Source organism: Heterocephalus glaber, unplaced genomic scaffold (assembly GCF_053883595.1).
Source record: "Heterocephalus glaber isolate CG9 unplaced genomic scaffold, H.glaber_assembly_v1.0 deba00001594, whole genome shotgun sequence".
Lineage (NCBI taxonomy): Eukaryota > Metazoa > Chordata > Mammalia > Rodentia > Bathyergidae > Heterocephalus > Heterocephalus glaber.
In genome coordinates, this window is record NW_028258369.1 from 8,286,690 (window position 1) to 8,299,838 (window position 13,149).

General features: G+C 37.7%; 1 protein-coding gene across 1 annotated transcript in view; it reads right to left on the reverse strand.

Annotated features, from left to right (window-relative positions):
- The window catches only part of Phex (phosphate regulating endopeptidase X-linked), a 194,893-nt gene that overhangs the window by 110,259 nt on the left and 71,485 nt on the right, over positions 1–13,149 (reverse strand). The window contains exon 11 of the mRNA XM_004866190.3: positions 11,633–11,761. Coding sequence (XP_004866247.2) covers positions 11,633–11,761 — 129 coding nt within the window. The remainder of the gene's footprint in view (positions 1–11,632; positions 11,762–13,149) is intronic.

Here is a 13,149-nt window from a genome sequence, read left to right on the forward strand (position 1 = left end):
CTGTACAAAAATCAACTCAAAATTGATCAAAGACCTAAATGTAAGACCTGAAACTATGAATGTACTAGAAGAAAACATAGGAGAAACACTTCAACACATTGGTATAGGCGATCACTTCTTGATATGACTCCCAAAGCACAGGAAATAAAAGCAAAAGTAGACAAATGGGATTACATCAAATTAGAAACTTTTGTAGAGCAAACGAAACAATCAGCAAAGTGAAGAGACAACCTACAGAATGAGAAAATATTTACTATTTTTCTGACAGAGGGTTAATATCAAGAATATATAAGGAATTCAGAACGCTTAACAAAAACCAGCTTATCCAACTTTAAAATGGCAAATAATCGGAATACACATTTCTCAAGACAATAAATGCTAATGGTCAACAGAATATGAAAATGCTCAATATATCATTACCCATGAGGGAAATCAAAATCATAAGATATCGCCTTACCTTAAATAAAATGACCATGATAAAAAAAAATAATAGTGGCAAAGATGTGGAATACTGTGTGTTCAGTCTTATATGTGGAAGTTAAAAAGAAAAGTCAAACTGGAATGTAGAATAGTGATTGTTAGAGGTTGGAAAGGGTTTGGATGGATAAAGGGGAGCTGGACTTGATTAGTACACACTGTATGCATGTATCACACTGAACCCCATTAATAAGTACAATTAAGACATGCTAATAAAAAATTAAAATTTTTAACTGAGGGGGACCATTTTCCAGATACCTGGCAAAGAACTGAAGTTGAATCAAATATCTTTCACATGAGTTAAATTATAACAGTCACATCAGCAGTACTGAGAGAAAAGATTATCAACTTCCCTCCCAGACAGTGTGTGATTGTTCAAATGTGACCAGGAGATTTAATAATAAGAAAACTGACAAGAGAAAACTATGCATGGTACACTTTTTATGTAAACATTCTTGAAAAGAGGGAACTATTCCAATTGTAGTAATTCAAGGCCTGAATCCATCTATGGAACTCATGGGTAAGTAGCAAATCCATCTTTCAGGGCCAAGGTTCATACCAAATGTCCTTGGAAGAGCTACAACCTACAACCAAATATAAACTTCAGTGGCAATAAAATGACTCAGAAAGTTAGCCTTATCCATTCTAACACTGGTGATGTCAACACGGCATGGAACAAATAGCTAAGAATGATTTTATAATTACCAGTTGATAGAATTATGAAAAAGAAAAACTCATGAAGGTTGATTGTGTGCATCAATTTTAATGTGATATTAATAAAATTCTTAACTAAAAGGCTTAATATTGAATAGGCTTTCTTCTTTAATATACTTAGTAGTAATCATCTTAATAAAATATGAGATTAAAATGTCTCCAGTCTTCCCACTTATCTAGAGTCGGTCAAGGTTCCTTGACTTGCAATCATTACATTAGTGAAGTAAAGAATGGAAATCATTGTTAATAATCTTTATAGATGACCCTGAAGAAATAGACTGCAAACTCAATGTGGGGATCCTAAAACTTTTCTTTCTGACAATTGTCATTTTACTTGAAATACAGGCATTGAATCAATGCATTAATAAATATGAAATACTTGTTCATTCATTATCTATACTGTATTTATTAAAATGAGTTTGGATTGGCTCCTGCTAAAAAGATGATAACGGCACTAAAATAAGAAGAAAATAAGAGACCTATATGGAGGAGAGAGAAGTGGTTAGACAAGTAACTATGCCTGGTCACTTCCAACATTCAGCTGTGATGGAAGGCACAAAAGCTTTCAATTACTAAATAAATCTGCAGTATGGGGTCTTTGGAGTCACAAGTTTGACCCAGTCTGCTTGACAAGGCCATGGCCAGTGATACATGATGAAGGCAACTGAATCTAATGCTATTCAGAGATATGGACCATGTAGTAGATTAACTAATGGTCAACTTGTAACACCCAACTGAACTGAATCGGTGTGGTCTGGGCACGGAGGATCCACCTGAGGATTGTTGCCAATAGCCATTAAAGGAGACCTGGAGGGGAAGATTGTGGCCTGTTGATTTTCTAGGAGAAGCTTGCTGTGGATGGTTTTCCTGATGCAAACTAGGCTGTTCTCATCGGAGGAGGATCTCGGGGCCTCACTGTCACTGGGAATGGCTGCTGTTTTTGTCAGAGGAGCTCTGATCTTCACCGTGAGCATCACTTCCTGGCTCCAATGTCGATCCCTCTGCTTGGTGGCACAAATCCTTTATCCCACTGGCATAGGTTTTCTGGCTTCCACCACTGGCCTTTGGGCCTTCCAGGTGCAGATACTCAATAGGGACAAGCATGAGACATTGCTGTGGGCTCTAGGCCCCTGGCTGGACTTGTGGAGGACAATGCCTTTGACTCTAAGCCTTTAGCTGGACTTGTGTGGGACATTGCTGGGATCCAGGCCCTCAGTTGGATTCTTTGGGCCCCTAGTGAACAGTTAATCTCTTGCATGCCTCTGTATTTGACTTTTTGGGTAATCATGATAAAATAATCCTATAAACTATGTGTCCTGTAGTAAATGTATTCTCTTACCAAAACCCTGACTACAACAGACCACAAACAAAAAGGGTGGGGTATATGTGTCATCATTGTGACACCACACTCGAGGACAAGAGCACAGGTGATGTCCACACTTATTTCAAAAGTATTCTCAATGAGCTATCCAAGTCACTTCTTTTGCTTGTTGTCATTTTACCAAAGACTGCAAATGAGCTTTCAGGATTGGGGTCTGATGCTATTTGTTGTAACAAGATTTAGCCCACAGAGTTGTGAGACCTGGATCTGCTATAGAAATTATATTTGGCAATTTGAGTGGTTTCATGAGACTCTCCTAGAAGCCAAAGTTAGTATTAAATAATAGGGCAGGTACTGGAATGTGGCCAGGGTACTAGCATTGAAAGGATCTTTTTCCCAACTGAGGGCCACTACACCAGGCGTGCATGAAAGACTAGCAACAGCAAAACCCCCAGGCACCTCCCTCACTCTTTCCAACAGAAATGAGGAAACCATCTCTATGCAGAAGTTGCCACAGCCCATGCCAAGACTTTGATATCATGAATTCTACTTTGATTATTATTAGGCATGACACACAGCAGTAACTATAGCTAACATTTATTGGGCACTTACACACCAGCCATTGTCCTGAGGCTTCTATAAAAATTATCTTATTTAATCCTTGTCACAAACCAAAAGGGTAAGTACTACTTTTATCCCTATATATGATACTTAAAATGATAGCTTTATTTCTACAGAAATTCATGTGCTATTTATAAACAGAAAGATGGGCTCAAAGACATTAACTCACGTGTCCAAATTGGTAAGCGTAGATCTAGCCTGTGAGATGCCAATGCAACTTCACAGAAAATCAGATGTGATGGGGGGGGTACCAGGGTTGGACCCAGGCAGGGCCTTTGCACTGAGCTACATCCCCATCCCTGTTTTATTTTTTGTTTTGAGACAGAGTCTTGCCAAGTTGCTTAGGCTGGACTCAAACTTGTAATCCTCCTGCCTTAACCTCCCAGAGTGCTGGATTTACAGGCATGTGACACTACCCCTGGCTTGATGTAATTTTTGTATAAGGTCAGTACCTTATAAGTATATTTAAAAAGTCCTTTCAAACCCATATCATTTTGATTTGCCTTAATTCAAGGCAGGTCTTCAGCAAAGTTTCTCTGGAAAATAATCTTGATAATAATAGCTGATACCATTTACTAGACAAACAGAAATGAAGATACTTCTTAGCCAGCCAGACAAAGGGATCTTAATCTGTACAGTGGTCTTACTGAAAGCAACCCTCATGAGTAGCTGCATCTGTAGTGAATGAAGAACCTCTCAGAATAAGAGCAATGCTATAATGCATGAGACTGACTTTCATGTGACTTCTGTTATCAACATTATAGTTACATCTCATTTACTCAACCACTGAGAGAAACAGTGAACGAGGGAATAGGGAAACTTAAAGAATATTAATGGCAGCACATCAATTCAATTATCATGCTCCACTAATGAGGTGAGCTCCTAGTATATGGAGGTTGCAAGTTCACACTCTACCACTGCAATTGGACCCATGTGAGTATTTAAGTCTTTGACACCAGCTGCAGCAGTATGGGGTAGGAGGAGGACCCTGTTCTTAGGATAAGAATTACACTGAAATCACTCATGCAGAGAGCAGTTCAGAAAAAGATGGAAGCTACTGTAGGTCATCTATGGCATTACTGGAGACATGAACAATGTCATTCTCCTAAAGCAGGAAAAAAATAAGCTACTAGAGTGCACAAAAAAATACTGGATTGTTTTATACAGTAAGTAAGGTTTTAATTATTAATTTAATAAAGCCTAAATCTGAAGGGTAATAAGAGTTATTCTACTTTAACTAGATTAACCTTCACCATACAGAATATACAATAAGAGACCAGTGACTTTAGCTTTGATCTGAGAAGTGGTAAAGATTTTCTCCTTCTCTGAAGGTTAGTTAGACTCTTCTGAGTCTTTTCTCAACTGTACCTTGACCTTGTCCTTCTTCCCACCCTCCAGCCCCATCTTTGCCTGCCTAGCCAAGCTCTAGCAAGAATGCTGCTCAGTCGACCTGGAAAGAATTCCCAGCCCTTACTGCTTGATCACTCTTAATAACCGGCCAAATTCCTCATTTTCTACCCTTAGTATCTGATTACTCTGGCCTGCACATAGCAAGAATCTTGTTACACTGGTTTAGCAATAGTGTCCCTACACTTAATGTCTCCTCTTAGTAATTTTCCATTCACTGGCCCCCCTCATTCTGCATGCTGGCTAAAACTCCCCAGCTGTGTTTGCTATATTTGGAGTTCAGCTCAATCTCATTCTCTTATTGCAGGAGACTTGACACCTATTCCAATAGTCCTGAATAAAGTCTTCCTTAAAACTATTTTAACAAGCATCAAAATATTTTTTTTCTTTAACAGGGTTCACCCATAACAAAAACATGGAAAATTTGAGGGAATAGTAGAAAAATGCTTACTAGCAAAGTTTAGATATATGAATAGAGTTTGGGTACATAGTCTCCACAATGAAATAAAACAGAACATGATTTAATACAGAAGAACATAGCTCAGCCAAAATGTTCAGATAGAAATTCCAACAATACTGAATTTTCTGGAAACTATAGTTAAAGGAAAGAGACCTTTTGTGCATCAACACGGTAAAAAAAATATTGTTATTTGCTGTATATGTTCACATTTCTGCCTTAGTAACATGAGAATGATAAATATGTTTTTAAAAGCTTTAAGCTTTATGGTTTCCTTGGGTTTCCTTTCCAAAATTCAGAGATCACTCTTTAGAATGGTATATGTAGAAAAGACTGAAAACTGAGCTCAATGTGTAAAATAGGCAAAAGATACCTAAAAAGTTGTTCTTAGATCAAATCTCTGATAATCATCATGTTTTTTAATGGTTCCCTCTTTTTTATGAGAATTATATAAACACAAAAATGCAATGTCAACTGGTTGGATCTAAATTAAGATTTCACTATATTTATCTTTAAAATACTGAAATGCTGGAAGCAAAACCTAATCTAGCTGTTCCCTATCTCTAAAACTCTAAGAAATATGAAATGTGTGTCTTTTATTTTTATAAGATCTTAATATTAGAATAATAACCTAACAGGCCAGGGATTTAGCTCAGTGGCTCCGGCGCCTGCCTCGAAAGTGCAAGGTCCTGAGTTCGATCCCTGGTACCAAAAAAAGAAAAACCAAAAAAAGAATAATATCCTAACAAGGATGAATGAATTACAGAAAGAGCCACTGAGAAGTCTCTGATCTCTTCACTTAAGTCATACAATAGGTGACGACTCAATGTTTCTCAGAAAGGAATGTGTTTTATTTTGTATCTTATGTGTTCCTGCAAGGGTCCATTTGTTAAAGGCTTGCTCTTCAATGTGGCATTATTGGGAGGTAATAGAGCCTTTAGGATCCTATTGGAAAGTTTTTAGGACATTGAAAGCATGCCCTCTAATGGGCTAGAGGGACCTCAGCCCCTTCCTCTTCCCCTTCTTTTGGCCCCTCCCCATATGATGAGCAGTTTCACTCTGTGACATCCTCCAGCATAGTATGATATGATGTCTTTCCACAGCACTAAAAGCAACAGGGCCAACCCATCATAGACTAAAACCTCCAAAACTATGAGCCAAAGTAACCTTTTTCTCTTTACGAATGCAGTCATTCATTATAGTAACTGAAAGCTGACTAACACAATGGGAAACAGGCTTCAATCTAGACTATGTGGACTTGAACTCCACTTAAGCCATTTTCATACTATATGATCTCAGGGAATTTACATAAACTCTCTGAGCCTCAATTGTGTCATCGGGAAAATGGAGAGCACTAATAGTAATTGCAAGGTTCTTGTGAGGATTAAATGAGCTCACACATTGAAAGCACTTAGGAGAGTGCTAGACACCTAGTTAAGCCTCAGTCACAGCTAGCTGTCACTATTATTATTATCTCTAAATCTAAAAAACATTATATATTGACTATCACAATGACACTAGCCCATAGTGACAAACCCTTTTCTTACTTGTTTTCATTGGGATCTTCACCTGCCTCCCATGGACCTGGATATCTATCTGGGAGGTTTACTTGTATATTACAGATATAAATTACAAAAATAACAATTAAATAGAAGAAAAAAATTGCAAGTGATAGCTTTAGGCACCCTCCTCACACTAATCCTTCTCCCATCATTTAGGTTATGAGGACATGGTTTAGGGCTTGTCATTTTAGGATGACAACATCATTTGCATTTATGGTAACAACACATCATCAGTTCTCTGGGGGAGTCTCACTTTCTATCCTATGTTTAACTTTCTACAAAAGCTATTTTAAATTATATATGATCTTTATCTACATAAGATAAAAAATTAAAGAAGTCCTCAGACAGATGAATTATGATTTTTGTTTCTGAACACTAGGGAAAGGGGGAGAATGTTAATATAAAAGTCAGTGTAGATTTACTCTGATCTCCAGAGTACTAAGATTTAAAATGCAGGAGATTTCACATAAAAATTCAGAATTCTGACCTCTTTGAGAAAATGAACAATACATAATAAAACCCAGAAATCTAGTACCCATAGACCTGCATTCCTGCATGAACATGGTTGTCTGGAGACTAGCCTTGGCTGAATCCTTTATAGTAAATACACCCCGGTTTACCACTCTTATGTTCCAGACACCAAGGTCAAAAGCAATTCCATGTATCATTGCACTTACCCTTTTGCCTACACTTAGTCAGCTTCACTCCTGTATGCTATTTAATTTTACTCACTGTTTGTAAGGGTATTTGAGCTTGGAACCTGTGGCTTTGGCTTGACTAAATCTTTGTACCTCCAAGGCACTGAATATCTTTCACCTCCAGACTCTACTGCACGTAGTCCCTGAGCTAATGATAACTAAGCTGGAGAGTAGGATCAGAATTCTGTTTCCTCCTCTAAGCTGGTATCCTAGAAAACCTGAAATAGCCTCACCAAGCAGCACTTTGCCTCCAGTTCTCATTCCTTTTCCCAGGCCATGAATTCTGCTGTTGCTTGAGTCCTTCCCCTCTAACGTTAGAGCACTCCTGGAAATGCCACTGGCCAGGGATCAACAATGCCACCCTCCCAGTCCTGGCTACTAGCAGTCTCTCACTTAGGGGCCAAATCCTGCTACACTGAGCTCAAGAGATCTTTTTTCCAATCTTTAGACTAGCAATATGATAGCCACTTAGCAACATGTGGTGACTGGACACTTGAAATGTAGCTAGTTCAAACTGAGATACACTATAAGTATAAAATACACGTGGGATTTCCATGTGTATGAATTAAGCATATTAACTATTGTATTAGTAATTTTATATTAATCTTATATTGAAATGACAATATCCTTTGATATATTGGGTTGAACAAAATATATTATTAAATTTAATTTCACCTCTTTTCTTTTACTTTTATAATATGGCTACTAGAAAACTTTAAAGTTATATATGTGGCTCATAGTCTAGTTCTATTGGATAGTGCTACTTTAGATCACAAAGACAACAGCTGTCCAAAGAGTTATACATCTCCCTATTGTCACTCTACCAGCCTGTCCCTTAGATGCAAGCAAAGCTTGCAGCCAACAGCTCTGTCTTACTATCAAAAAGGCAGGAGATTGTTCTATCTGACCTCTTTAGGTGGCTTTCTGTTAAGACTCTCCTTTTCTACATGCCATTCCTCCTGCAAGGGAACCCTGGTAGGTAGATAGGTTAGTAAGAGCCAGGTGTGTGTGGCAGTGGAAGGATGTGGGAAAGAAGATGCTTCCCCTCTGCAAAGGAAACCTTGAAGTGAATTGCTCTCTTCCCCTACCATGGACAACAGATGATGCCAACTAAGGCAGTAGAGCTTACCCTGTTATCAAGAGGCTCTGGAAACAGGGATACTGAGGAGGAGTGCGGTCCCCTAGAAAAACCTAGGTACCAGATTTTAAAGGAAAACTATATAGTTGGAGGGGTGTGGGGTTAGGACATAAGTCTAGAGGTCCTTACACACTTTTGGTACAGTCCGTTTAAACCAATCTGAATCGCAGAAACTTTTAATGGTCTAAAAATTGAAGCAGTTACTTGCACTAATGCAATAGGTTTTGGTGAGTGAAGTGCTGCTGTCCAAGTCAACTGGCCTGCTCCCTCGATCACTAGGGTTTCTGTTTTGGGTGGTAACTCTGCAAACAAACAAATGAGGCGAAAGCCTTGCTATTCAGTGTGGTCCCTAGAACAGAAGCAGCAGCAGCATCACCCTTAGGAGCTCGTTAGCGAAATTCTTAGCCCCTACCCTGAACCCGACTCAAAAAGACCAATGAAAAGATCCTCATGTAATTCGTGTAATCATTAAAGTCTGAGAAGTACCTGAAGTTTAACCTGACTGTATTATTTGCCTAATAAACTCTTTTGGTAAATAAACAATGGCAGCCTTTCATCTGAGTTAGACTGTCAGAAATTTGTCCCATTGGGGATCTTTTTGTTTTTCTTTTTCTTTCAACTGTAGCTAATAATACAGAATGTTTTTCAAGTAAATCAGTGGTTCCAGGTGGTTCTTGGATGGGTGCCTTGAAACAAGGCTGTAAAAAGCCAGATTTTTCTCTTACAAGTTTCCAACTTAAGTATTCCCTGAGGCAAACAGCTTTGGCATAAGGGAGACAATGTTATGTAAAAGAGATGAGTATCTACATAAATAATGTGTGACCCCTGTGTACATCAAAATAAGGTGGGAAATTGCTAAAGTCAACTTCATTTCAGAATGTCACAAGTTGACACATAAATACAGGACTTTTGCACTGAAACCAAGAAAAGTAAATTTAATCCACATACTTTTGACATTAAACTTTTCTACTGCCAAAAAAACCCTCTCTCTTTCTCTCTCCCCATATATATATTCCATATATATATATTCCATATATATATAAAATATATATATCATATATATATTCCATATATATAAAATATATATATACCATATATATCATATATATTTCATTATCCCTTAGTTGTTTTTATATCTTTTGCAGATATAATGTTGCCACTTGATTACCTAATGAATTTTCCATCCATTTATTCCAACCAAGGAGCAAAATAAAGTATACAGGGAGAATATTTAGTATTTTGAAATAAAGCATGAATTCCTCTGTGAAATTATCTGTAAAAGGGCTTTCTGTTTCAAATATAAAGTCTCAAACATAACAAATTCTCCAAAGACAGTAAAAACAAATTAATTCAGGAAAATGTATTTATATTTATGGTATTCCAAACCGACCAATTTGTATTATATATCACTACATAATATCAATCTTTTGAGTGATCACAACTTAATAGATTTTATGTCTTTGCCTTTGAATCTAGTGTTTATTAACTACCTACATTCAAGATGCTTACATACTTGCATCTGATTACATGGATTTTTACTAAATAATTATACCTGGATATTTTGCTTCATGACATTTGTAAAATACAATTCATCAAAAGAAAATGCATGTTAAAAAACCTGGATAACCGACTCCGATCCCCGGTACCCCCCCCCACCGCCCAAAAAAAAACCTGGATAAGTCCACATTTACAATTCAAAATACATACTCTTAATGGCAAAAGGTAGTAACTTAATTAAAAAGTGGGCAAAAGACCTGAGTATACTTTTTTTTTAAAGACATACAAACTCTCCAGGTGTAAAAATACCTCAACATCACTAATTCTCAGAGAAACACAAATCAAAACCAAGCTATTACCGCACACCTGTTAGAGTGGCTACTGTTAAAAAGTCAAGAAAGAGAGCCTGGTGTGGTGGCTCATGCCTATAATCCCAGTTCACTGGGAGGCTGAGACAGGAAGATCACAAATTTGTGCCCTGTCCGAGCAATTTAGTGACTTAGCAGGACCTATCTAAAGGGGGGGGGGGGTCTTGGGAACGTAGTTCATTGTGAAGGCTCTGGGTTCAATTCCCAGCAGTACCAAAAATTTTTTAAAAGCCAAGAGAAACTAGTATTGCCAACAGTGTGGGGAAAAGAATATGCTTGCATATTGTTGGTGGGAATATAAATTGGTATAGCCATGATGAAAATCTAGCCATCTCACTACTGGGCATAGATCCAAAGGAAATGAAATCAGTACCTTAAAAGAGTCATTTTTACACCTATGTTCCTTGTAGCAGTATTGTTAATAGCCAAAAGGTGGAATGAACCTAAATTTACATCAATACATGAAAATGTACACACACACACACACACACACACACAGTAGAATATTATTCAGCCATGAAATAGAAGGAAATCTTGCACTTTGCAAGAATGTAGATAAACCTGGAGGACATTGTGCTAAGTGATATAATCCAGATACACAAAAACAAACACAGTATACTACTCTCACTTACATATATAATCTTTTTTAAAATGTTGAACTCATAGAATCCAGGAGCTGAGAGTGGAGAAATAGGGAGATGATGGTCAAAGGATACAAACTTTCAGTTGTAAGATGAATGGATTCTAGAGATCTAATATACAGCATGGTGACAAGTTACTAATAATATATACCAGAAATTTTCTAAGAGTAGAATGAGTTCTCACCACATACAAACACAGAATGGTGTGGTGACAATGCATATCAAATCATCACATTGTATACCTTGAATATATATAATTTTTATTTGTCAAATGCACCTCAATGAAGCTGGAAGAAAAATGATCACCCTCTCTTCCAAGGCAACTGAAACAGATGGAAAAGAACATGTTGCCATGGTGGCACATCCCACCTTAAACTTCTGACCTTGAACCTCACCTAGACCTAGACCTGGCCTACCTCCAAGAAGCCATACAATATTTCCTCAGATAAATTACTCCTTCATCCCTCTGGATAAATATGTCACACCTTCTCCTCTCTTCTCCAACCTTCATTATCTGCTCACTCATCTCACTCTCATTTGATGACCTTTCATCCCATTTCTCTGAGAAGTAGAAAGAACCAAGAAGAAAAAAACCTACAGCTCTCTACCACCCAGAAGACTGACAGTGGCCTGCTTATTATCTCCTTCTCAGATCTGGCTAGATTGCCACCATTTTTTTGTTGCTATTGTTGTTTATTTGTTTTGTTTAACCAGCTGGGGGTTCCACTTACCATCTCCTTCTTATCTTCCTGGAAGTGTATATCCACAAACATTTTTCCAACAACATAAGGAAGTGCACTTTCAATAAAATTGACACATTTGTCCCATTGAGGTAGCAAAGTTGTGGTCCCCTGAATTACCTGTGGGAGATAATCGATCTGATTTTAGCTTCATTCGGATAAAACATATGACCAAAAAAACTTCAATCCCCCTAAAGAAAAGCATCTACAAAACCTTGCACAACACGTCTCACATATATGTGTCAGATAGCAGGACAAAGGTGAAATCAGATGAAAAAAATTCTGCTCCTCCCTGGTTATATCTAAAACTAAAATGTTTTGACAGAGGAAAAATAATGTAATTCCCCTTTTCTTCTGATTTTTTCCATTAGGCTAAGGATCTGGAGAATGGTATAGCTTTTCTGTGCTCAGCAGGGATATGAGGGGATGCTCACAATCAAATGTCCAGATAGGACTTAATGTCTATTAAAGAACTGAAGTTCCAGCGGGAAAGCTTTAGGATCAATGGTGATCAAAGTTCCTGCCAGCCAGTGTTTCCTGGCTGTCTATGGTATACTCAACAGGGCAGGGCAGGAGAACATGGCCCACCATGACCAAGCTAGGGAGCATATTTACACTGTGTCACAGCAGAGAACGCACTGATAAACAAGTAAAATACAGACATAAACGCTTTTCTCATTACACCATTATAAGAAAACATTTACAAACAAGTAAGCAACTTCCAAGCAAGATTTGGAAGGCTCAGAAGTTTACTTGTGGGGATGAAAACAGAGGGAAAATATCATTTAAATTGTCCCTGGAGGCTGGAGATGCAGCCAGGCAGGGACAGAGTCAGGTTCTGAGGATGGTGAGCCAAAGCACCCCTTGCACAATGTAAGATCCAGGTTGTTGGAAGAGGGCAAAAGTGATTAATGCTTCAGTTTACCTATTCTTCTGCTTTCTGATAACATGACCCCTGTCAAAGGTAAAGGATGAATCTATCTTTAAAACCTCTAGAGAAAGAGGTCCTACAACCTTCTTTGGCAACTTAAGATTATATTTAGCACTTCACATTCAAAAAACATCCCCTTATATCTAACCTCAAATTCTCACACACTACTTCTTGCACCTTTCCCTCTCCCTCTCTCTCATTGTCTTCACAGTAGGGGCGGAAAGCAGCTGGGTACTGTCTTTTATGTAATCCATAAGAGATAAAAATATACTCATGCCAAAGAAGTCTACTTGTTTTGCATCTTAACAATTTTATATGACCTAAATATATGTAGTTATTTTATGCTATCCTCTATAAAATGACTTTATTGTTTTTCAATTTTTATGAGTACATGTTTGCAGCACATAATGGTTACATACCTCATAGGGAGTTGGTCCATGCATATAACACACCTTAATTCTTTTTTTCATCCCCTCCCCCCTTCATCTCTTGGTCCCCTTCCTGTTTCCAAAAGATCTATCTGCCTTTCCTATTATCTAGCTTTTATTTTGCTCTTATATTTTGCGATATAAATATC